The 24,591-nt window shown below is 40.1% G+C and overlaps 1 protein-coding gene across 3 annotated transcripts; it reads left to right on the top strand.

Moving 5' to 3' along the window:
* The first annotated feature begins 298 nt into the window (after positions 1-298).
* On the top strand, positions 299-23,132 carry prkacaa (protein kinase, cAMP-dependent, catalytic, alpha-a). Of its 3 annotated transcripts, none has more exons than XM_079456293.1 (10): positions 299-1,260; positions 16,866-16,927; positions 17,318-17,446; positions 17,544-17,642; positions 17,795-17,877; positions 18,231-18,357; positions 18,814-18,909; positions 19,378-19,500; positions 19,579-19,743; positions 19,983-23,132. In XM_079456293.1, the coding sequence occupies exons 1-10, from the start codon at positions 1,212-1,214 to the stop codon at positions 20,106-20,108; spliced, it is 1,059 nt and encodes a 352-aa protein (XP_079312419.1). In that variant the 5' UTR covers positions 299-1,211; the 3' UTR covers positions 20,109-23,132. The 3 variants fall into 3 exon arrangements, with proteins under 3 accessions (XP_079312419.1, XP_079312418.1, XP_079312420.1); XM_079456292.1 differs by lacking the exon at positions 299-1,260 and adding an exon at positions 13,152-13,552; XM_079456294.1 differs by lacking the exon at positions 299-1,260 and adding an exon at positions 16,554-16,670.
* The last annotated feature ends 1,459 nt before the right edge of the window (positions 23,133-24,591 follow it).

Below are 24,591 nucleotides of genomic sequence, written 5' to 3'. Positions count from 1 at the left end.
TGCCTTTTAAAACCGAACATGGCATGCAACATGCTCAAACGTTTGCGAGACAAAAAACTGAAACTTGATTCGTTTCCTGCCAAATACATCTGTTGCGAATGAACCATTAAACTCAACTCGGTTATCAAACGCAATGCATTTACCTACGCATACGACCTCAGTGTGGTTATTTTTCAGAAAACAGATCTCGTTTTAATATTCCATAGACGTAGGGTGTCCGCGTGCCTCAAATTCTGACCAACTTTCTAAAAATAGACCCTCTTGACGTCATACAGCCTATCACGGATTAGTCTAGCGGGAGGGGTCTGCGCGGCCATTTCGCTAACAAACACGCCTCCGCGGATCATCGTAGGATTATGAATGAAACCGATTCTGTATCGGGAAACCGAGATATCGTAGTCGCTTACACGGATACGAAGAGAACACCGAAACGTCTTGTGTTAATCAATTGAAAATACATGACGTTATTTGTCAGGTTCCGAGGGCGGGATAAAGTTTCAGTGACAGATGTCGCTTATCCAATCGCCGCTAGCCGTGCGCTGGATGGCTGACCACTCGTCCAATCGGCGTCCGTCACTGATAGAGCGTCACGAATTTAGCGACCAATAGAAATCGCACGGGGCGGACACGGTTGAAGCAGGAGTTCCCTCTAGCTGTGGTTAGAGGATTAATGGAGGGGTCTGACTGTCGAATTATGCGAACTACATAGTGCACACGATCGATTCGCTTCATCAACGTAAACAAGTACACGATCACGGTGCCGATAAGGTACGGAAACGCATCCGTCCTGCGACAAGAATCACGCACGGACGGCAAAAACAAGGGCTCGTGTCGCTCAAGAGGAAAGTCGAGGGCCTTGCAGAGGGTTAGCAAAGCGAGAAAGAGAAGACGGATACGGGTTCTTGGTGCTGTTTCAACGGTTTCGACCCGACCCAGCAGAGCTGAGAGACATTACCGAACCACAAGCATAGAAATCAGACGGCTACTGTTAGCTAGCTAGCGCTTGATCGCTAGCTAGCTAACCAACCAGCTATCAACCTCCAGAATTGAGATCTGTGATCTGACAGCATACGGCGATCCAGCGAGTTATGAGTAGAGATAGCTAGTGAAGCAGCCCCAGAAATCGTATGATCGCTAAGGGAACGAGGTCTGAAGACAGTTGGCATACAGTGAAGTCGATTTAAAGGATCTGTTATACCTGGCCTGCAATCATGGGCAACGCGCCCACCGCCAAGAACAAGGGCAATGAGATGGAGAGCGGTAAGTGTTTTTCGCTTAACTGAGTCAGACGCTCCGAGGCTGTTTCAAAAGTGAGCTGCCTATCTAGGCGTTTTGGGGGCTGGTATGCAAATATTCGGTGTCAAGACGCTGTCTTGTAGGCATGGTTTTGGGACACGATCTCTTTGAATGTATGACTGACATGATATGAGTTTTGGTATGTTTGTGGGCTCTCGAATGGTTTTCTCGTTAAGGCCTCGTGCTATCAGTTTTACTGACTGTTGTTGGATATTGCAGTTGAATGTAAACGTCAAACCGTGCTTGTCATTGATTGTGACACAGGGAGTGAATCTGGAAAATTAAAAATAAGCCATGATCATTTCATTAATCTAACTTGAACTGCCCCCTTTTTGGATCTATACCATTTTTAGATACATATTTATTACAGTCCTCTAGGAGTTGACAAAATATTAAAAAAATATATATATATATAATTAAAGGCTTCCTTGTGGATGATCCTGGTAGTGTTTTCAAGGATTGTGCCAAATAAACACTTCAAATAGTCTGAAAGATTTGATGTTGGACAAGTCAAGGCCGTTTTAGGACTTATTTCTTGGTGGTGATGCTTGGCAAATGTGTTTGTTTTTTAAAAGTTTCCATGTTAAAACAAGATAACGTACAGGCCTTAAACTTCCTTAAAGGAATAGTTCGCCACACGCCTGGCCAATATGGCAACCCCATGGCAAATTCTTTTCTTGAAGAAGGTTGTTTTTGTGTAGTTTGTGTTTATTATACACTAAACTGTATTATTTTAAGTTCGTAACAGTAATTCATACAATTATTGTACTATGTTCTAGTTCTTCCCAACATGCCAGAAATTTTAGCAAAAAGTTATTTGCTTTCTGACAACTCAAATTTAAATTTTGGCCTGGGATGTGCCATAGCAAGTTTCACTATGGCTAGATACTAGCGATGCCAAGTGTCATTGGTTCTTGTGTGTCATGTGACTGATCTGGGTAAAGCAAGCATTCAATGTGTGGAGGTGCACATAAGACTTTTGTGGCAAACAGAAAACATCTTGCAACAGAAGCTTTTCATACCAGGCTATGTTTTCAGAAAATGTGCAAAACAGTGTATATTTTTGTTGGTGCTTTATGGAGATTGTCTGCTTTCCTTGTATGGAGAACAGCTGCATTCTTCAATTTCCTTTTGTGTTAAAAATGCATGTAAAAAGATTTTCATGTTAAACCTGCAATCCATAACTTTTGCCTCTGTATCGCCATCTCTGTTTGAAACATAAAATAGCATGTGACTTTACATTCTCATCTTTACGTCAAAATGTAATTTTCCCACGAAGATTGTAAAAACTTACTGTTGTGAATCAAGATGGGATAAGGAGACGGTTTTAAACATTTAAATTTTTCCCCCCAAAAAGTTATTGATTCCAGCTTTAAAGTCCCTGTGAACCGGAACTTGCGATCGTTTTTGCTTCCGTATTTTGTTGCATTTCTGAATGAAATGGAATTTCGAATGAGGAAAACCGTGGGTGTGGCTTTCATCTTTCGCTGTGATTTTATTGGATGTTTAAAACAGCTGTTGCATTTTGAAATGGCACTGGCAGCAGACTGACGAATGTTGAACGTTGAAGGGGAGGAGTTAACGGATGCGTCGTCTAACGTACGTTATTTAAGATGGATAGTCATTACATGAAGGAAGTGCATTTTCAGATTTTAACTAAAGATTAAGAGGGCACAGGAATTTAAAAAAGAGAATGGCCCACATTGATAACCTGTTTTCAATAAATGCTGCAATATTTCATGAAGAGATATGCATTGTAATTTTTTATTTCACTGGGACTTTAAAGTCCCCTGTCCCCATACACTGTTCAAAAAAGTCATGTCTAGGCTATATCTCTGCTGATAGCTGTTTGGTTTTATGCTAACATCAAGACTAGCACGCAGCACGATAGAACATTAGTCAGTTTGATTTCTGTTTGAGCAGTGTTGCGCTTTGCAGCCATTCCTACAGTAAAATGTAATTGGTCCAAAATCTAACTTCACATTAATAGTTGTGACTGTGGTGTCACACAGCAGTTTTGCATTCATTGTGGACGGACACATTTCTCGACGCTGGTTATGTCAACACGTAGCATGCTATGAAGATTTTGCTTAATGTTTACCTTAACCTTCAAAATTGTTGTGACTAACGTTTATTGGTCTCACAGAAAACAACAGGAACTGATAGCTATATCAGTTAGAACATGGCAATTGTTTGTCTCTGTGGTTCATCAAGCAATTTAAACTGTGAACCATCATTAGACGTAAAGTTAATTTCAAAATCAAAATTGGGTTCTTTTTTACTCCCACATGACATTCAACATGTTTTGATGCGTCCCGGTGTCTCGGGAGCACAAATGAAGATATTTAGGTGACATCAGAGAGATTTACAGGCCTCCTCAAAGACATCATGGTTATAGGTTTTTGTCAAGGTCCAGAAAAGAACTAAAGACATTGTTAAAATGGTCCATTCACTCATAGTGGCTCAATTGAGGGGTTTTTTATAAGCGAGAATACTTTGTGCGAAAATCAAATAAAAATAAAGTTTTTAATCGATATATTCTCTGTGTTTCCAGTCCAGTGCACCAGACTAACTTTTTTTTTACTAGGAGCAATGTAGTCCCTGACTGAAATTTGCAAGGAGAACATTTAGGGGCACACCTTAAATAAGCCTGCAATGCAATTATTCCATTATTGTGTTTGTCAAAACGTATATATTTCATTGTTAACAGTGTTACACATCAGAGCAAAATGAAAGGTCTTGTGTTGTTACGTTTCTTAGGATGATTTTATTGGGACACTTCTACTCATCTTTCCGCATTAAGTAACAACTAGAAGACATTCCAAATTTGGCAGTCACACATGTGCGTGTACTAATAAATAGGGATGCACCGATACCACTTTTTAAGGATCGAGTACGAGTACCGATATTTTGTCCCTTGTACTCGCCGATACTGATGCCTGTTGTAGAGTTTTGTTTTTATGTGGCAATTTTCTAAGAACAACACAATGAGACCAATGAACATATCAGCATCTTTATTTTTAACAACTTCAACTCATATTATGAAAAAATAAATCATTCTTATGTGCTTATCACAAATTTTCAAAGCCCTAATTTCTAATTTCACAGTGTCCAATAACCTCCAAAGGGCAAAACCAAGGACGTTAGCATGCAGATTGCCATGCGTGGGTCGTCATCATTGATTTTGAAATATTTCCACACTGCTAATAGTGTGTTCACGCCAAATGTGGCAAATCGCACTATTCCCGTGTAGTTGGACAGTTGAACATTTCGAGTTTACTCGCTTAATTTGCTCGTGAAATTCGCTTTTGCGAGTGAAATTCGCATCATGGGAGGGGCTTCTGGCAGGCGGCTCCCGTCTAATTGCGAAATGGCTGACATGGATTTTGTTGAGAGGGTAGCTGCGCATTATATGCTATGGAAGGCTGAAGATAGATATAGACTCGTTCGGCGCCATGTCTGGGTCCCTCAGATCCTTCGGAGGCGCAGTCCTTCATTGTTGTTTCAGATTTCTGCCTCCGCTCGCTATGTCATAATCGCATCACGACTAATGCAGGCTCCTTAACGGTTAATGCGGCGCATATATCGCCAAAGTTCGCGTCATTCACGCGAATAGCACCGCAAGTTGGTCTATCGCGTCTTTGCATTGCATTTGCACTATGAGGCTGACATTGTGTCTGCTGCGGCTGGTGTCTCTGTGTGCACTGGAACGTTCTGTCAGTTACGTCACGTGAGGTATCGGTCTTTGGTATCGGGGAATTTTGATGCGTACGAGTACATTAGCTTGGTATCGGGCCGGTGCATCCCTAAAATAAAATGTCTTGACCATTTGGTCGCAGTCTGGTCCCCTCTATGGTGCATGTTCACGAGAGCACTTTGATGCATGCGCATTTGATGTGGGCAGATGTGAGCATTCTGACTGGCAACCTGGAAGCGTAACTCTGTGTTTACAAGCAGACGCATTCTGTAGATAAGCTGATCTTCGCAAGATGTCTGATGATTTCGATATTGAGGAGGACTTGCGCTTTGTTGCCCAACCGTACAAACCAAATGACCATTGACTGACAAGACAGAGGAGAGTATATCGATTAAACTCTTTATTTTGGTTTGCTTTTCACATATAAAGTATGGTCGTCACTTCAAAAAAAAATATTGAGCCACTATGAGCAGATGGACCAATTATAACTATGTCTTTAGTACTTTTCTGGCCATTGACAAAAAACTATAACCATGATGTCTATGAGGAGGCCTGGAAATCTCTCATATGTCACCTAAATATCTTCATTTTTGTTCCAAAGACACAGAGAGGTCTTATAACATGTTGAATGTCCTGTGGGTGAGTCAAAAAGGACACAATTTTGAGATTAACTTTTCCTTTAAACGGTGATAAGGGAACCCTATAGATTATTTTCTCTTCGTAGATACCAATTTATTCCATCCCTCAATAAATCGCCCTTCTCACTCAGTCTGATGTCCTTATCCCTTATAACTTTATAGTGTGGTGGTGAGTGCTTATCATAATGGAAGCATGTTCCAGAAACAGATGAGAAAAAGGGGCCCTTATTCAGCAGTCGCAGTGGGTTTCATGAGAAAGGAATCTCTGACCCCGAGGGTCAAACCGGCAAGCTGGGGACTAGTTGTATTTATGATGAGGATGTGAGTCAAGAGGACCAGAAACATAAACACAGTCCTGCCATAAGTCTTTAGAGAACACTTGGGAACAGAGTTGGTAAAGTCGTGGAGGCGGGATCATATGATGCAGCCTGTGTGATCCAGCCTGGAGTGTTGACGCTGAACGGTCTCTTGAATATCATGTGATGGCAGCTGTTATGAACAAAACCACTTTGTATGTGGCCCCCGTGTGCATCTTAAGGCAATGATGTCTTAAACTTCTTTCCACCTTTGAAGGTTTCTTTGCCTCTCATAGCCACCCATGTTTGTGCATTACAGTGATTGTACCATGGGAATATTTAGTGTAATGCACTGAAGGAGAAGAAATACAATTTGTGTTTTATGGCTATAGGCCTAACCATGTAGATAAACTTACTGGTCATCTATCCCATATCTGCCAGACTTTTTGTGCACAGCTTCATCCAAAGTCAAGAACCAGGCCTCTTTCAAGCCCGGCCTGTGTCAGGCGTAGCTGGTGTCAGTAAAACGGATACGTGTGAAATGAATCTCAGTGGCATGCTGCTGCTAGAATCTATGTGTGAAGAGGGGATTTCTATTTGCATGCGACTGCATGCCATTTGAATACGACTGATACATTCAGTCGCAAAAATGGAGAGCTGTTTTTTCTTGGCCTGTGGGTTTACATTGCTCCCTCCTCTGGTGGGTTTGAGGGACTTTGTTCATGTTGACACGCTTCACCTCCCTATCTGCTCCATCGTCGGTGGGCCGCTCTGATCCCCAGAGACAGGTGCATGCTGCCATCGAGGGCCAAGGGTTGGGGTGGGTGATTTTAGTTTTTATAAGCCATCTGTACGGACAAGAGGACGACATGGCAGCCACCACTGTGGTTTAACTCAAGAGACGACAGTAAGGGTTGAAGTTAAGGGGGTCTGTGGTGGAAACAGAGATCCTTGACAACTCAAGGCAGTGTTTCCCCTATGTCTACGGCTTTGGGGGGGTGTTGTGGGTATGTGCGGGCTATATTTTTTGTGGCGGAGGTCCAGTCAATACTTTTTAAAAGAAATATTTAATTTTATATTAATGTATTTAATGTATATTAAAAGTGAACATCTAATGTTTTATCAGGCCATTTATTTTATATTCTGATACTCACAGTTTGAAGGCTCTGGTGCGAAGTCCTAGTGGACTTTGTAAATATTTAATAAAACTACTGACAATTTATCATGAGCAGAAGTACTTGCAAAGTTACTTACAAGTAGCCTTAATGTCATTCATACTAGAACTGATTCTGTATAATCTCCAATTAAAACATGATTCATTGTGAAATGCTCTTAACATGCTGATTATTAATGCTATTGATAAAATTAATTTCATTAATGCTAAATGTAGATTCAAGACATTATGGTTTATGATGTCACAAACCTATATAGCAAACCGTAAACTGACTGACAGACAAAAATACTTTATTACTGCTGCATTTCATTTACTTAAGCGTTATAGTAAAAGTGTCCATTTATTTACCAGCTCTTGGTTTCTGTAGGTCTTTATATGTGCCGCGTCTTTGGTGAAAGAAGCAGCGTTTATGGAGCGGAAAGTGTTAAATTGAAGTGCGTTTGGCGCTATATGACAAAATTAGAAGAAATCAGCCAAATATAGTCAATATAAATGTCCCCGAGTACACGTAATGTGTACAGCTCAGTTATGTAGACACGCTGCTCAATTTAAACTGCAGAAATAGTCTGATGATTTTAATGGTTAATTCTTGCTTTTCAGGTGGTTGACGTGACATTTTGACCGACACCTGCTCTCTGTCTGCTGTTGAGAGTGTGCTTACCTGTGTGTGAGCGGAGCGCACGCATCGGGGCAGAACTCGATACAGAGAGCAAAGTAGAATTGTAAACGTAGAGACTGAAATGACATGCAGCCGTATATGCTATTTGTTTAATAAAATAAAAAGGTATAGACATGTTCTGTAGGAAAGGTAACCTTAAACACTCTTCTCTTGTGATCTTGCTCTATATAGAAAATAAAATTAACTTGACCTTCAAGGGGGCGGGGTGCCCCCCTAAGGTACTGGAAGGGGAAACACTGCAAGGAATCCAATGGGAGGAAACGGGGTGTGTGAACTCGGCTCAGGAAGGCAAGGAAACTGAGAAGGTCCAGTCCCGAATCCCAAGAGAGGGGTCAAAACAGAAGTCAAGCTTAACTTCTTTTTTGTTAGCACAGTGATACCAAGTTGGATGCCTCAGTGCCACACTTACAGTCTGTCTTTGCGTAGACCATGTCAGTGCTGCAGAGAGACTGTTCCAGGGGGCTGGTCACTGTCTCTGAGACTCGAGTGGTGGGGAGGGCAGCTACTACCAGTCCCAGGATAAGTCAGAGGCCTGTTGCTTGAGTGAGTGACTGAACTGAGGCATGATGTATGTTGGATATCTGCTGGCACAGTGAGCATTTGGAACTGTGTAAGGCGGAGCTTGGCAAAGATTTTGATCTTGTTTTGTGTTCAGCAGAACAACAGAATTTGTACAAGTTTTCAGAGTGAGGAAATGATGACAACATGCCGACTCCAGTGAAGTGTTACCCCGATTTCAGTTTTAGAATTTACTGGCTAGTCAATGAGTTGTAATCAAAAACTTCTTGTAAATATGTTGTACATTTCATGTTGCGTATATTTTTAATAGAGCTCTAAATTTTGCCTCTATCAACATCTGAAACATGACATTGCAGGTTACTTTGTTTAGTGATACACCAATACAAATTCTTTCCACCTAAATCGATAGCCGATTATTCAAAGCTATATTTGCCTTTACCGATACCAAATCTGATGATTCATTTGATATTTCTCAACTTTCTGAATGTTATTTCATATAATGACTATTTATATTAAACATCTAACTGGTGATGTTACTTAACTTTTTCTTAATACAGAGCAAAAATTCTTTGCATATTCCGGCCTTCTTTGACAGGATATTTCAGCCCTGATCATCGGCTGTTTGAAAACTAACTGAAACCGATTATTGCCCGATATATCAGTGCATCTCTTAGGGCTGTTCAGTGCAACATATGTCGCACATGCTACGAAAAAATCTGTCTGTGCTAAGAATACATTTAATAGTGTAGCACGTGTACGAGACAGTTTGGCAGGTGCATTCGACAGGGCCGCTGTTCGTGTGAGATGAATTAATGGCCAACCACCTTTTATTTTCGTATTTAGTTTATTTTTATTTGTTTTTTAGGAACTACAATTTGAGTTCTGGCGAGTCATGAGTCCCTATGATTTGCGCAATGTGGGAAAACATGGAAACACGAAAGCAGAATTCTACTTTTTAAATATGTCCACCAGCTTGTTCTCTGTGTCAATGAGTTGCAAACTTTGACATGTTACAAGCGTGACTCTCGTGGATTTGTCTGTATCACACTATACAAGGACATGAACTTCATCCACAGAATTGCACTTGAGTATTTATTAGGGATGCACCGATACCAGTTTTTCTCTGCCGATCCGATTCCGATACTGAACTTTCAAATATCGGCCGATACCGATCCAAATCCGATTTCAGTTATTGTTGACCTTTTAAGGTTTAGAATGTCTGTAACTCACACAGTCATTAAATTTATCTGCTTAAAGTCAAGCTTTGCATATTCATGAAATACATCAAAACTTAGATAAATAATATACACAGTATGACGGACATCTTTATTAAGAACACTGTGCTAAACTTATAATTGAAATAAATTAAATTTAATCAAGCTATGGAGTCATCCAAATGACAATCTGTATTTTCCAACCATCCAGCATTTCTTTGATTGAAGCTGAAATCACGCTGCTTCTGTGTGATCCTCGCAACTCTTTAGCATGTAGCACAGCCCTCTGCAATGCGTAATGCCAGAATCCATCCCATGCGCGGTTAAACTCAAAAGGGACATGGGACACACATCGGAGCTCCAAATATTAGCAGTGAAGCTCAAAGATTTTACATCTTTTAACTGATCCGCAACATGCGACGACACTATAGAATAACTCGGGCAAAGCTGTTTCTGAAATGTATTTACGCGATGGTAAACTAACGCGGTTCAGGCGACGGAAGCCTACATTTTCCACAACAGAGAGAGGCTGATTATCTAGTACAATCAATTCCACAACTTTTTCTGTGATTTTTACAGATTGTTTTGTCGTCTTTGTGAAGTTTTTCTTGCCTTTGAAATAATTCCTGCAAGGTTTGGTGCTTTAATTCGTCCTTAATGCGTTTCGCTTGTACAAACTCTTCGTGATCTTTTCCGTGATGCTTCTGAAGATGTTTGATTAAATGTGTCGTGTTGTAACGCGCAACAGTACTTACACACTGGCAGCTGTGCTGCTTTCTGTTGTTTCAAGCGTGAAATATTTCCACATCTGCGACATCTTAAACGCGCTGAAATTTCCATATAGGCATAAAGTTGGGTCCTGAAATGTCTCCCCACTAAACTCGCCTGTCGGGGCATTACGCAAAATAAATTTCAAAGTATTTAATTATTATTTTTAAGTAAATGCATTTTTCTCAAAATAAACGAACGTTTTCTATTTACTTAAATACAGCTGCCCGTTCAACAATTGCTGGTAATTTGGTATCGGATTTGGATCGGTTGTGCTGACTCGCGCATGATCGATACCCGATCCATTCAAAAAGGTATGGATCGGAGCCAAATCCGATCCAGAGTATCGGATCGGTACATCCCTAGTATTTATATGAGTGTTTCACTCATTTGATTGAAGCTATTATCAAACTCACACTGAAGCTGTATCTGAATTCTCTCCATCTCCTATATAGTGCACTATATTGGGTGTCCGCCATTTTGTAGTGTTGTTCGTATTCTGAGTAAACGACTCAATCCCCACATTTGTTCACTACTTTTTACCCACAATGCATTATGATTTTGATTGTATATCTGACGTACTTATTTTCTACTTTTAAAAAATAAGCAGATTAAAATAAAGTCATATATATATATATATATATGAGTTTTATTTTAAATATATTAAGTAATTTTATTAAACGTAATAAATGTAATAGTACATTTTTACAATAGTAAATTTTATTATAATAAAGAGAAACAAAACAAATGTTTGCCACGTTTATTAACTTTACCATTTTATAAATCCACACAGGTCTAATATAAGCGTAATGAGGAATGGATATATCACGTCAGTGTTTGGGAAATTGTTCAATCATTTTCGTTCACTTCTTCCCCATATAGTGAAGTATTTAGCATTCTCTATATAGGGAATAGTGAATGAGTGAACAAGTGAGCTAAATCAGACGCAGCTTGTTACTCAAGCGCCCCAGCGAAAACCTGTCAAAATAAAAGTTAGATAAATTTTAACCAAATGAAAAAATATTTACATATAGTAAATTAATAAACTGTAGTATATTTGAACCTTACTATAGTAAATATTATAGTAAGCAATCATTTTACTGCAGTTTAATCTAGTAAATAACATAGTATACTATGGTATATTTTATGGCCAAATGTATTTACTAATGTATAGGAAAGCATTGAAAAATACAGAACTCTCCAAAAAATGATATGGCCCTAATTGATCCATTTGTATAAGATGAATGTCCTTTTTCACTTTCTTGTCTATTTATGTGATGACCTGCACTTGCGTTTTTTTTAAAGATGATAACTGACTTATACTTGTGCTACAACTGTTTGGCCTGTGCTACAAAACTTTAAACCTCTGTAGCACCGGTGCTATGTGCGAAAAAAGTTAATGTACTGTACTTTATATACTACCCTAACATGGTTGAAAACCAACATTTCTCATGACATCATTTTCATTGTACAGTAAATAAGCCTTTTGAGCAAATTTGTATGTAAATGCTCAGTAACTAAATAAAAGAAAGTCACAGTTTATAACATTTAACATTGTATTCTAAATATATCTCACTGTGGTCTATTAATCTCTGTATAGGCAAATGCTACTGAAGATCATACATCAGTCAACAAATATTTAGTCATGGATTCTCATATTGTTAACATGAAGGTTGTTGAAAACTGTCATAGGTGGTATGAAGATTGGCTTTAGATTTACACCTCTTGGTGAGTTAATATGATACTGCCAGCACGCACATCCTGGGTACAAAGCCCTTTTTATTCATCTGATGTTTGTGCTGTTGCCTGGCGTTGGCTGCGTCATTTAAGAGTTCCAGGGAAGCTGGCTGTCTGTCTCCCTGGAGACCTCTCGGTGCGTCCCGCTTTTTTAGGGGTCTTGGTGGTGTTCTGTCCCTGTCTGAATTATGGTTAGCTATGTTAGCTGTATCACTAGTTCATACATTGTTTACAATTTTGCAAACTGCTCTACAAGCATTTGATTTCTAATGTGATGTGCTGTGTTGTGAAGATGGAGTTTCCGGAGTGCCCCCTAAAAGTATTTTTTGTTCAACTCTCTTTTTTTGACTGTTTTTCTTGATGTTGTAAATGGTTCTGCTTGTAAAATCCCACCAGTGCACTTGTATGTTTATTTTTGATAGCTCCAAGTTTAACAAACTCTGTGTCCACAAAGTCAGCCCAAGGTAGCGTGCCAAGTATCAGATAGCTGAGAAGCGATTATACCTGGACTAGAGTAGCGGCAATATGCTTGAGAAATGAGGTCAGGGAGGACGGAGAGACTTACCAAAGGTGTCACTGTCTCTTGAGTCCCCACCTGGCCGGGGAGGCTGGATCATGCTCAGTCTTTTAATCCATCACTCTCTAACCCTTCTCGTGGCTCTGCCTCACTCTTGCTGTGCCACGATGTTTATTCTCTCATTGAGACTGAAATGCCAGGCCTGAGGCTGCATGTTCTGCAAATGACTGCTGGTCTCGGGTGTGTGTGTTGCAGACCGACGGGCTCTTAAGCGAGCATGCAGTGATGTGCCCCTGGCCGACCCTCTTTGGGTTTCGTCAGCGCGAGGGACAACGGCCGAGGGGTGCGCTGATTGATCTGGCTGATCAATTGTGGACTCTGTCCACAGGAGGACAATGTCATTACAGAGTTTGAGGGACCAAAGGGACACTCGAACACTACAACATGCTCCATCTCACTGACGCTTTCAAGGCTATGATTCCATTCATTTGTTTAATTCCTGGCAAGTACTATGTTGTCTGTTTTTTGTCTTTGCATCTCATTGGACATGTCCCTCCCCTTAGTGACCAAGCCCTTGTTTGGATCAATCGAGTGTATGTGCTTGTCTGTTCCACTTGTGGGTGAGTGGAATGGCACTGTGTACAGAATAAATATTGATACAAACGGAGCATGAGGCCGATTGATTTGCGAGGGTGATGTACGCACAGTGGAGCTGCAGAAAGCGAAGGGGTTTAGTTTAGCACACGGCGCGTTGGGAAGAACTGGAACAGACCATCATCGGCTGGATTCGGAGAGAGTAACAGCGTAAACGCACACCTGCAACCTGCACCTCAACCTCATAGGGCGATGTAATCCTGATGCTTTGAGGAAGACGAAAAGTCTAGGCAGGGCCGATGTGTGACCGAAAAAGCTCCAGGAGGCATGCTGGGAAGCGAGAGTCTCGTTCGTCTGGAGGAGCAGTGGAGGGAAGTGGTGGTGGAGGTGGAGGAGCGGATGGTCCCACGCTCCTGGTAGATGGTAATTGCTTGGACGTTGTGTGGGAATTAGTAAATTCCCTCTTGTAGTCATGGCACCCATTTGGCAGGGAATCTTGGCACAAAGGCAAGGATCATTCATATCCTGAGATATGAAATTGCAGCAGAGCTATTTTTGATTTTGAGTTGTTTGCGTGGCATAGATGTCGAGGACTGACCTCCTGTTTTGAGCACTTTTTTGTTGTGGCATTTTATGTTCAGGTTCAGGTGAACTTTGATCACTTTCCATTCCCTTGCTATTATCTCTCATTATAGTTCCTCTACTGATTTAGTGTAAATATGACTCTATAGTCTCGCGCAATCCCATCAGCCACGGTGGCTGTGATAGAGGCAATCATGAGACTCTCTCTGAGATATATGGCAGGGGAATTGACGGGAAGTTGTGGGGTGAGGCTCTTTGTCTCTGGTTTTGCCAAGAGCTTGCGCATTGGAGATAATGGCAATAAATTTGAGCTTGACTAACATTACTTTATGCTGTCTGCCTCTTTCACCGCTGAGGGAGATTGTTTAATGCACATACTTTGTGGAGCATTCCACTTTGGGATTCATGTGTCCTAGAGTCCTCTACACCAGGGGTTCCCCGGGGAGGGGGGGGGTCGTGAGGGTGGGGTCGAAATGATTTCCAGAAATATATATATATTCTTATTATTAGATATAGTGTATGTAATCAATAAATATAACACAATATAAAATATTAGTCAAGTTCAAAATAAAACAAGGCAAATAAAAAGCCATCAGTCTTAGGAATATCCCCCCTCGATCATGACCCCTGAGGTGATTACGTCACATTAACAACGGCGTTAGGTTAGCCGCAGAAAGCTGCACCATTTTAAACAGTTGCATGTGCACGCAGATTATTTATTTATATTATGATTTATTTAAGTTTAGGATATTCTTATTTGCCTAAATGAAACGTTGATTGATATTGACCAAACACAACGCAGGGAGACCAGAGCAGGAGGGCGGAGAAGCGCCGCAGTCAATCGTCCTCAGGTACGAAAAGAGGCACATCCATAAGCACTCGAATCAGTTTGAGGGTACTCGACCATCTGTTATAATAGTTCAAAAGTATTGAGTAAATAACTATAATATATAATAATATTATGTTAGACTGTGCTCTTTTGTGTTGTCATCAGTATGCGCGTTTGAGTAGAATAGGTGCATGTGTGCATTTGCGCACAAGGTTTGTATACTTTAACCACCTCTGAGGATAGTGGGTGTTTCGAGTCACTGGCACTGTTATTTTGGGGGGCGTGGGCTGAAAAGTTTGGTAACCCCTTTGGATGTCTCCTCTTGGTGCGGCAACGACAACATCTTCTCAGTGCATTTCCCCAAAGTAAACACTGATGTGGAATGATCTAGAGCTTACTATCCAAATATTCCAAGACCGCATTTTTAAGACAAAGGAGGATATGTTCTTTGTTGTAAGGTTTTGCCCAAAAGTGACCACTCTGAGTGGTGGTGTGCCTTACCTGATTTTGGACTCGTTTTTTTGTAAGAACTGTGTGTATGAACATGAGAGCTCGATAAAGTCAGTAGATATTGATTTGGGTCCGTGTTGCTCTTCTGTCATGGTGGGCACAGGAAGAATTAGATAACATGAGCTCGATGTGGTTTTAACAACTGGGGAAACTAGAGCGGCCCTAACCACGAGCAGACCGCGTGAGTGATCACTACAGGCTCTGAACACACAACAAACATGATTAAAAGGGAAGTGGCCCAATACAGTGGGCAATGGAGTTTAAATTTGGTTTTACGGTAGAAAATCTCTTCTCGATCGCAAAGAAAGTTTAATTCACATGGATCGAAATGTATTAAACATGATTTTTGGAATATTGATTACAGTTTTCTAGCCATTTGTACAGATACCATAGTTATTGCAGGCTTCTCAAGTTTTGCAAAAGCTTGGAGTGAGATAACATGCGGTTAGGGGAGGAGCCCTAATGGAGCCCCCCCCCCCCCCCCCCCCCCATTTTACCCATTGTTCATAATTAACCAGCACAAATTACATGTAGCATTATTAATGTAACTAGAAAGACCATTAATACAGTATATAATTTTAAATAAAATGAAGAAATACATCTTCATTCCTTCCCAAATCCTTTAACATTTCCCTTAGTTTTCAGATAATGTTTTGACTGCATCAATATGTATACGATGGGCTATATATTAAATGTTCTAGCCTAAAATGTTAGACGAGCTTTCTTCCAACTTACCTTCATCACAAAGTGTGTTCGTGCGATATTGTTGGTTACCTAGTAACGAACGTACGGTGGCCGAGAATGTTCCGTCAACTTCCGTGTGTTCGCGCATGTTGCCTAGAAATGAACGCAATCTGGCCGAGATACGTGCTGGCGGCAGGAAACTTCACTTTGTGTGCCTGCGCCTCGTATACAACGTTATATATATATATATATAAAGCTTGCAGGACAACTTGGTTGGAATTGCCTTTTCGGCGTGACAAATGCGCACACATGGCGTGTGAACTGGTTGAATTGCGTGTGTCTCACGGCCAATGCGTGAGACTTGAGAACCCTGTTGTTGGTATTTGTTATTTGATTTTGTGTGTAGTAAAACAGGTCAGTTTGCTTGAAGAGTTAAACGTGTCTGCACCAAACATTACATTGGGTGTGTTCTCCACGTTCAAGGCAGAAGAGCTTGTTTCTGTTGTTTATCTGACTTGTGCATATGCAGCTAAAGTAAAAAGAAAAGATGCATTGGGACTTTATCATCTGTTAGTTTCCGAGAACAATTTTTGCATTGCGGAGAGGTCCATACAAAGCAAAAATCCTCTAAATAATACATTTAGCTTGAGAGGAAGAGTAAATGCTAGTTTTCTCAGGCAGGTTTGTTCTACACAGCACAGCTTAATGGCGTGAGGTTCTGTCATAAATTATTGACGTTGACAGCCATATTGCTTGAGTCACTTCTTTACAGGGATAGTTCACCCACAAATGATGAAAAAAGAATTCTCACTGGTCAAGTCTATCAAGTTACAAACGGTTTTTTCTTCTGTGGAAAAGAAATGGAAATACTTTCAGAAATATCTCAGTCCAATGTGGTTTGGTTTCCAACATTCGTCAAAATATCTTGACATGAGGGTGAGCAAATGATGAAAGGATTTTCATTTTTGGGTCAACTGTCTATTTGGGCGACTTGAGTTTACATGTTTAACAGATATAATAAGCAGTGTCTATTCTTTTCATATCCTTCATTAGCTAGTGCAATGCTGTACAACTGGTCTGTTGTGGACATGAATGACAAGTATGGTTTCTCCTGCTTTTTCTCTTCTACAGTTAAGGAGTTTCTCGCTAAAGCCAAAGAAGATTTCCTAAAGAAATGGGAGAACCCAGCACAGGTCAGTTGATTTTGTTTATGCTCGTAGCACACAAGTCTCACTTCCTAACAGCCATTGAGCTGATGTGAGTTGATGTATGCCCCCTTCTGGACACAGGATGAACTGACCTTTTTCTTATCCGTCCAGGACTTGGAAAAACAAAATGCAAAGTTACAGGATTTTAAAACCTAATAAAATAGCATTTAAGTTTAAATGTATGGACATTTGTGACATCAACCGTGTTACAAGCATACAAATCTAATTTTGTATTAAATACAAAATAGAGTGCAAACTATAATCATTTCACTGGTGTTATTTTAAATAACTCCACTACATTTATTAAACTGAGGAGAATATCAGTTTTTATGTTATGTTCAGATTGCGCACCTTTTTGATTCTTTTTATTTACAGAACACTGCATCTCTGGACCAGTTTGAGAGGTTGAAGACCCTTGGCACAGGCTCGTTCGGTCGAGTCATGCTAGTCAAGCACAAAGAATCAGGCCAGCATTTTGCCATGAAGATCCTTGACAAACAGAAGGTAAAGCTGCATAGATATGTATACGTATGTGTGCGTGTGTGTGTGTGTGTGTGTGTGTGTGTGTGTGTGTTGGGTCTTATTCTTCTGTGTCTTTCAGGTGGTGAAACTTAAACAGATAGAACACACACTGAATGAGAAACGCATCCTTCAGGCTGTCAGTTTCCCGTTCCTGGTGCGATTGGAGCACTCATTCAAGGTATGTCTCGGTTAAATGAAAGGATGTGGTTTCATTTATAACGGCAACGGAGTATGAAAAGCAAATGTTTTAGTGTTTAATAGACTGTGTGTATAAGAGAAACCACTTAAAAGATTTTTGTACAATTTTATTCTTGTGGTTTTACTCTTCAGGATAATACTAACCTGTACATGGTAATGGAGTATGTTCCTGGGGGCGAGATGTTTTCTCACTTGCGTAGAATCGGACGGTTCAGGTGAGTCTTTTTTGGAACTTTTATGTATATCACATCACTCCAGGAGGTTCATAGTGAACATGCTGCTTGACTTTACTGAACATTTTGCATTATCAAGAAGGCCCCCTTCCTGTCTATGTGGGCGGTACTTGTCAAAAAAAGTCTGTCTTGCATAATTGTTAGGAAACTGAAGTCATTTCCTTTGTAATTCTGTTTTGATTTCAAACAAATTGTAGCGCATATTCTACCCCGTTCAGTTTTTTGTCCTTTGACTCACATTTTCATTCCTTCTGTATACCAGTGAGCCATAAATGGACATTATTATTCTAAATATTCCTGTATTTTTTCGATCTTGTATTTACTTTCTGGTGCAGTGAGCCTCATGCCCGATTCTACGCCGCCCAGATAGTTCTGACCTTTGAATACCTTCACTCGCTTGATCTTATCTACCGAGACCTGAAGCCTGAAAACCTGCTTATAGACCAGCAGGGCTACATACAGGTAAACACACATCTACGCTATACAGGGTTTAAAGTGTGAGAGCATTACATGATCATTTGAGCGCACGCCTATATATGTTTTTAAGGGTTGATGTTGTACCTTGAGCAAATGCATGCTTTGTTTTAAACCGGTTGTATTAGTGGTGTTATTTGGTAGTGCAAGCATCACAGCTACTTCAGTCATACAACTCCCTAACCCCTAGTATTATCTTTTGGAATACAGTTATAATTGATAATCACAAACATCACGAGCAGTAAAGTTTTTCTTTCAGTTTATTTTATAATGCAGTACAATACCGTGATAAAAGCTACGATAAGTATATTGATCTGAATATTTCATTCTGGCACATTCTTTGTGGCTGAGTCATGGGCGTTTTACAACTTTGTAAACCAATTCTCTCATTACATTTGATATCTCGATTATATTTCATCTGCATTTTCATTGCTGTTTCCTCAGGTAACAGATTTTGGATTTGCTAAACGTGTAAAGGGCAGGACCTGGACACTGTGCGGCACTCCCGAGTACCTGGCGCCGGAAATCATCCTGAGTAAAGTGAGAATTAGCTGAACACCAAAGAAGTTATTTTATAATGTGCCATCTCTCCTTGTCTCTGTTAAGCAGATGGATGGTCTCTAGTTTTTTCAAGCTTGAAACGAATCAATAGGACTTCCGGTTAACTGCCCGCACGAGAGACATAACCGTGACTTTTGACCTCTGATGCCAGTCTCTTGCAATAATTGACTTATTTAAATGCAATTCTTAATCCTGTGTATTGTTTTATATCGTAAACAGTTTGAGTCATTTATATAACCTTATTAACACGTTGCAGCTTTGAGCAATGAATGTAAAATGTGCAATCCCAGGTGCGCTTTTATCTTCATTTCGGACATTCACCTTCAGTGTTCATCCAATCAAAATCAAATGTCGGATGTGTTTTGCACATTAACAAATATGACTTAGCAAGCATGGTTTATAACTTCAAGCTGTAACTTTGTGTCTTGTGCTATGTGTCTCTCTCAGGGTTATAATAAAGCAGTAGACTGGTGGGCTCTGGGTGTGCTCATTTATGAAATGGCTGCTGGTTACCCTCCATTCTTTGCCGACCAGCCCATCCAGATCTACGAAAAGATCGTCTCGGGAAAGGTGAGCATTGAAACCTAACGTCAGCTCGACGCGATTGTTTTGGTCCAGTGTACTGACGTTGTCTCGGCTCGCTTCCAGGTTCGCTTCCCCTCTCATTTTAGCTCGGACCTGAAGGACCTGCTGAGGAATCTGCTGCAGGTCGACCTGACGAAGCGCTTCGGTAACCTGAAGAACGGAGTCAATGACATCAAGGGCCACAAATGGTTTGCAACCACCGACTGGATTGCAATCTACCAGAAGAAGGTAGGACTTGACTTGAATGATGTCCAAAATAATGGTTTGTTAAAACATTGCTATTTAGTGAGGATTTGGAGTTATGGCGGTGGCGTTATTTCAGAGGCAAAGCAAGATCATTTTGTCGACGTTAAGGAAGCCCCGGGAGTGTTTTTTTTTTCATACCAACCATCTGCTTATGAAAAGATGATTAGAGAATTTTCCTCATAGATCAGAATGTCATCTGCATGTGTTTGTGTGCGATTCAGGTGGAGGCCCCCTTCATCCCTAAGTGCAAAGGCCCCGGAGACACCAGCAACTTCGACGACTACGAAGAAGAAGAAATCCGGGTCTCTTTCTCAGAGAAATGTGGAAAGGAGTTTTGTGAATTCTAGAAGCAGCAGCGGCAGTGGGGGAGCAGAGAGAGATGGAGAGAATTGGATGCGGGGCAACAAAGAAAATGTGAAGAAAATATTTTCCAGGGAGAGCTGATGAGAGACTGGACTGAGCCTGTATCCGGTAACAACAATGACAACAACAGCAGAGAAGAGCCCTTACACATCGAAGGAGGGATACGAACAGAGTCCCGAGAGAGCGCCAGCAGTGTTGCCTTTTCAGATCCTTCATCACTTGTTGCTTATCCATTTTCATCTTTTCTCTCTTGTTTGGTAGCCAGGGTCCACTGGGAAGAGATTCAGTCACTTCTGCAATTGGCTGGCATGGGGATGTTTGTGACTTGTTTTGTTTTTTCAGAGTTATAGAGGTTACTTTCCGGTACTGAATTTTGGCTTCTCCAGAGAAAATTACCCTTTCTTTTTATTTTTTCATTAGCAGAGGTGTCCTTGCTCTGTAGTTCTTCGTCCTGTCACATCTTGTTAACTTGCTGTGCATCTGCCCATCTACAAGTGCAGTTTTCGAGAGCTCAGACTTGTTCGAGATATCACCCGCTTCCCAACTGAATGTCAAGCGTTACATCACCAACCATTTTCACCTTAATGTTCAAATATTAATTTGGCGCTATACTTTGAGTTGACCGCTTCATTGTTCTAGATATGATCAGTGTAGTATTGTTCACAGGACCTAATAGTTCTGGTGCACTCTTTATGGGCCTTTGCCACACACCTTTTGCATACGAAATGTCCCCAATTTTCAGCGGTCACCTTGCCATAAAGATAAAAATTGCCCATCAGCATCTGTAGCATGTACAGGTATACTTGAAATTCATTCTACGTCATTTTATACATCTTGTCCATCTTTATCCGATTCCAAGATAGACATCCCCAAACAAATCTACACAAAACTAAAATGTAAACGAACCATGAAGTAAATTAGTTGAGCACAAAGGCTTGCTGAGATCGAGCTTGTCGAAATAAGCAGAGTTGTTATTAGAGTGATACTTTTAATGGAGAACAGTGATACAGGACGCAGTTTCAATGGCCACTGGGTTCCTGGTTTTTTTTCTGTCATTTTTTTTCATTATTTAAATCAAAGTCTTTGTTTTTTAACCCTACAGATGAAGTGAATAATTCTTATCTACAAGCTCATCTGAAGGTGAATTTAGGCTAACTTTCGTTAAACTTCACGCTAAAAGATGAATCTGTCCGTTTTCGTCTTTAAGCTCATTCAGCAGTGCTGTTGAATGAATCAGACTTTCACAGCGAAAATACCTTCTATCTTGCTCTTTAACTTCGTAGGATGCAAGACAATCGAAAAGCAGAAGACTTGACTGTCATTTTTTTTAAGTTCCCAGAAGCGGGCGGTAACAGTCTGTTGCAGCAATTTTAGTTCGTTATGCTTGAGAAGCTTAATAAATATTTAACTATAGAAGTTAAAGGTACAGTGTGTAATTTCTATGCTTTTTCTAGTGGTGTCGAACGGAAGTGCAGTTTCTATGTTCATCTTTGGTTTGGCTCAGTTGGTCTATGTAAAAATTGGCAAAACCAGTGGTGTAAGTTTTGGTGGGCCTACCTGGACAAAGCCAGATGGGAAATTTTTTGTCGTTGTTGCATTTCTGTGTGGTGCCCCTAGTGGCACAGACATTACACACATTGCCTTTTGAGACATTAGCTATGGCTTGCAGCTTGATCCTATTGGAGTCATCTGTTCATTAGCAATTCTGTGATTTGCATTTGTAATCTAAATGATTTTGATGTTTTGTTATATTGCTTAGTGTAGATTCATTTTATTTGACGTCTCAAATGACAGATTGGTGCCAGCTCAATGTATGTATTACAAACGAACCTTTGTATGTCTTTTATTACCTGACGTATCTATCGAACACTGATGGGCTATTCATCAAATATGCCATTTTAATTCGCAGTATGAGAATACCAATGTTCTTAGAAAATGTCACTGAAACCTGCCAGATATACAACCGAAACATTGACGCAATGCAGGCTTTGGTTATTCGGGTGCGCGTTTAGGAAAGGATTAAACTAAAAGGCAGATGTTTTTATTTCACAAAGCTTTAGGTTTGGTTTACGTCTTTATTTTTTGTCTGCGTCTTTTGGTACCTTCTAGCTGTTGCAGGGACCTTTGCTCACCTGGTTTTTGTAGACTTCACAAGGTGGCAGAAAATGGGTGTAGAAATGAGAGAAATGGCTCCACCTCTTGCTTCTGAATAGCTGAAAAATTTAACGAAACAATCAGTGTTTGAGGAAAGCTCGTGTACATTTTGGTTGTTTTTCTGCAGTGGTATTTTGCTGCTGGAAGCAACACAAGACTACCAACTGATGCACTGAGTTAGATGATGTACAGGTTAAGCTTTTTCCCTCATCTTTAAGAATTGCTGCTGTGTGATATGGAAGCGGCGTCTCATATGCAGCCGTGATTCTAAAAGCATTTTAAATCAATAACTGAAGATAAATGCTCAGATGCACCTTTCATTATACATCTTTTTGTCGGAGCATGTGATATTTCTGGTGGTTTTCAGACAAGGTAACACTCTCTGTGTCCACCTGGTTCTCTAGGCCCGCCCCTCGCTTAAAAAAAACTTGAGTTCAGACATGGACACATCCCAGTCTCTCATTTATCTGTCTCATGTGCATTGTCAATCATATTTTTTGTGTGCATCAATCCATGATACAGTTTGCCTTTGTACACATCCAGCTTCCTACACTCTATTTGCTTTTTAAAGAAATCACGAAGAAAACAATTGATTTACTTTTGCATATTTTCTAAGTGTATTTTCAATAACAGGAGTTTCTTTCCTCCCGACTTGGTTATGGTGATGGTGTAGTCTGTTGTACCTTTTCGGGAAACAATACTGTATATTCTCTGCCTTTAACAGTCTTAATTATTTTACCTTCTGGAGAAGTTGACGGATACCTGTAGGACACATCGAGTATGTTTAAAAAAATTCACAGAATAATATTTTGCAACATGTATCATTCCAATAAAGTTTTAATTGTTAAAATTACAAGAACGTTGTTCTGTCTTATATGTATTGAAACGTTTTTATTTTGTTGTAAGTTTTATAGTCGAGTCACATTAGCTCTTTAGGAACAATGTGCCTTGGGCTCTAGTGTGAGCTCTATCCCTCATAGCACACATACATCTGGAAGACATCCATTGACGTCTACATTTAAATCAGCAAGACATTGTTTGCTTATCTGCAATTCCATGACGTCAGATGTCAGGTAGACATCTAGAAGATCTCTGTAATATGTGTATTGTTAAGAATGAATGTAGATGTGTGCTACCCATGTTTTCCAGGCCTTCAGATCTTAAGCAGACATCTTACAGACATATTTGTGCTATCTGGGTGTTATACTCATAAATAAAAAAGTGATATTGCCTAATGCATTGCTTGACTTAATAAGACGAACAATAAATTAACACAAATAAAATAAATGGCGAGCTCAATTTGAACCTGGCCAACATGTTTAACAAAAGGATTTCATCGAAGGGGTTCACTTTTTGTCAGTAATATCAACTTAATGCCAGTTGTCATGTTTAAAATGTTTTACATACGTCACATTTTAAAGGTATTTTCTGTGCAGTAGCCAGCACCTTAGCGGTTGAAAAACAGAGTTACGACACTCACATAGACGTACGTTGGAAGAATGGAATGCGGAAGTAACTTGTGTCATGGAGCGACCAATAGTTATAAACACTGCACTGAAGCATATATTCATTTCAGTGGCTCCCAAACGCATTTGCTGTACAGTTGGTGAAATTACGGTATGTTTATACATTTTAACGAGTTGACGGACATATCTAATATTCATAGATCTTATATTCATTGTACTCCACAGACAAAATGCTGCTACTCAGCAAACAGTACGTTCTGACGACGTCGCCAGTTCATCTTCATTTGGTAACGTGACAATACTTTGTGACGACGTTCTGATGACGTCTTGGCAACATTCCATTTCTTAGAATTTGTTCCAGAAACGTTGTAGCCATGTCCTCAAATAATGTTGTGAATGAATCCAATGGAAAACGTTGTAGCGACGTGGTATACTGATCTTCAGATAATCTGGACATGTATTTGGTAAGTAATATATTGTCAAAACGAATGCCATAAAACTGGAGTTTCATAAGATACAACAATATAGGATAATGCACTGTAAGTCGCTTTGGATAAAAGCGTCTGCCAAATGCATAATGTAAATGTAACACCGGGTTTCGATTTATTGCATGCACGCTTCTGATGTGCTCTCATCATATAAACGTTAACGGTCATTTATTTTTACTTCACTGACTGATACATTACTTTAGCGTTTTATTCATATTATTTCTTTACTTTATACCTTACAAATGTGAGCATAAACACATATTTCAGTGATTTTTGATCGATTTGGCGTGTTTAAGTCAACGGACCCTGATATTTGTGAGTGTGACTGAAAAAGCTTTTGATAGTTGTTTCTAAAAACG

This window comes from Barbatula barbatula (assembly GCF_947034865.1).
Source record: "Barbatula barbatula genome assembly, chromosome: 5".
In the NCBI taxonomy this organism is placed as follows: Eukaryota; Metazoa; Chordata; class Actinopteri; order Cypriniformes; family Nemacheilidae; genus Barbatula; species Barbatula barbatula.
The sequence above is the reverse complement of the archived record's forward strand: the minus strand, read 5'-3'. Positions and strand labels throughout refer to the sequence as shown.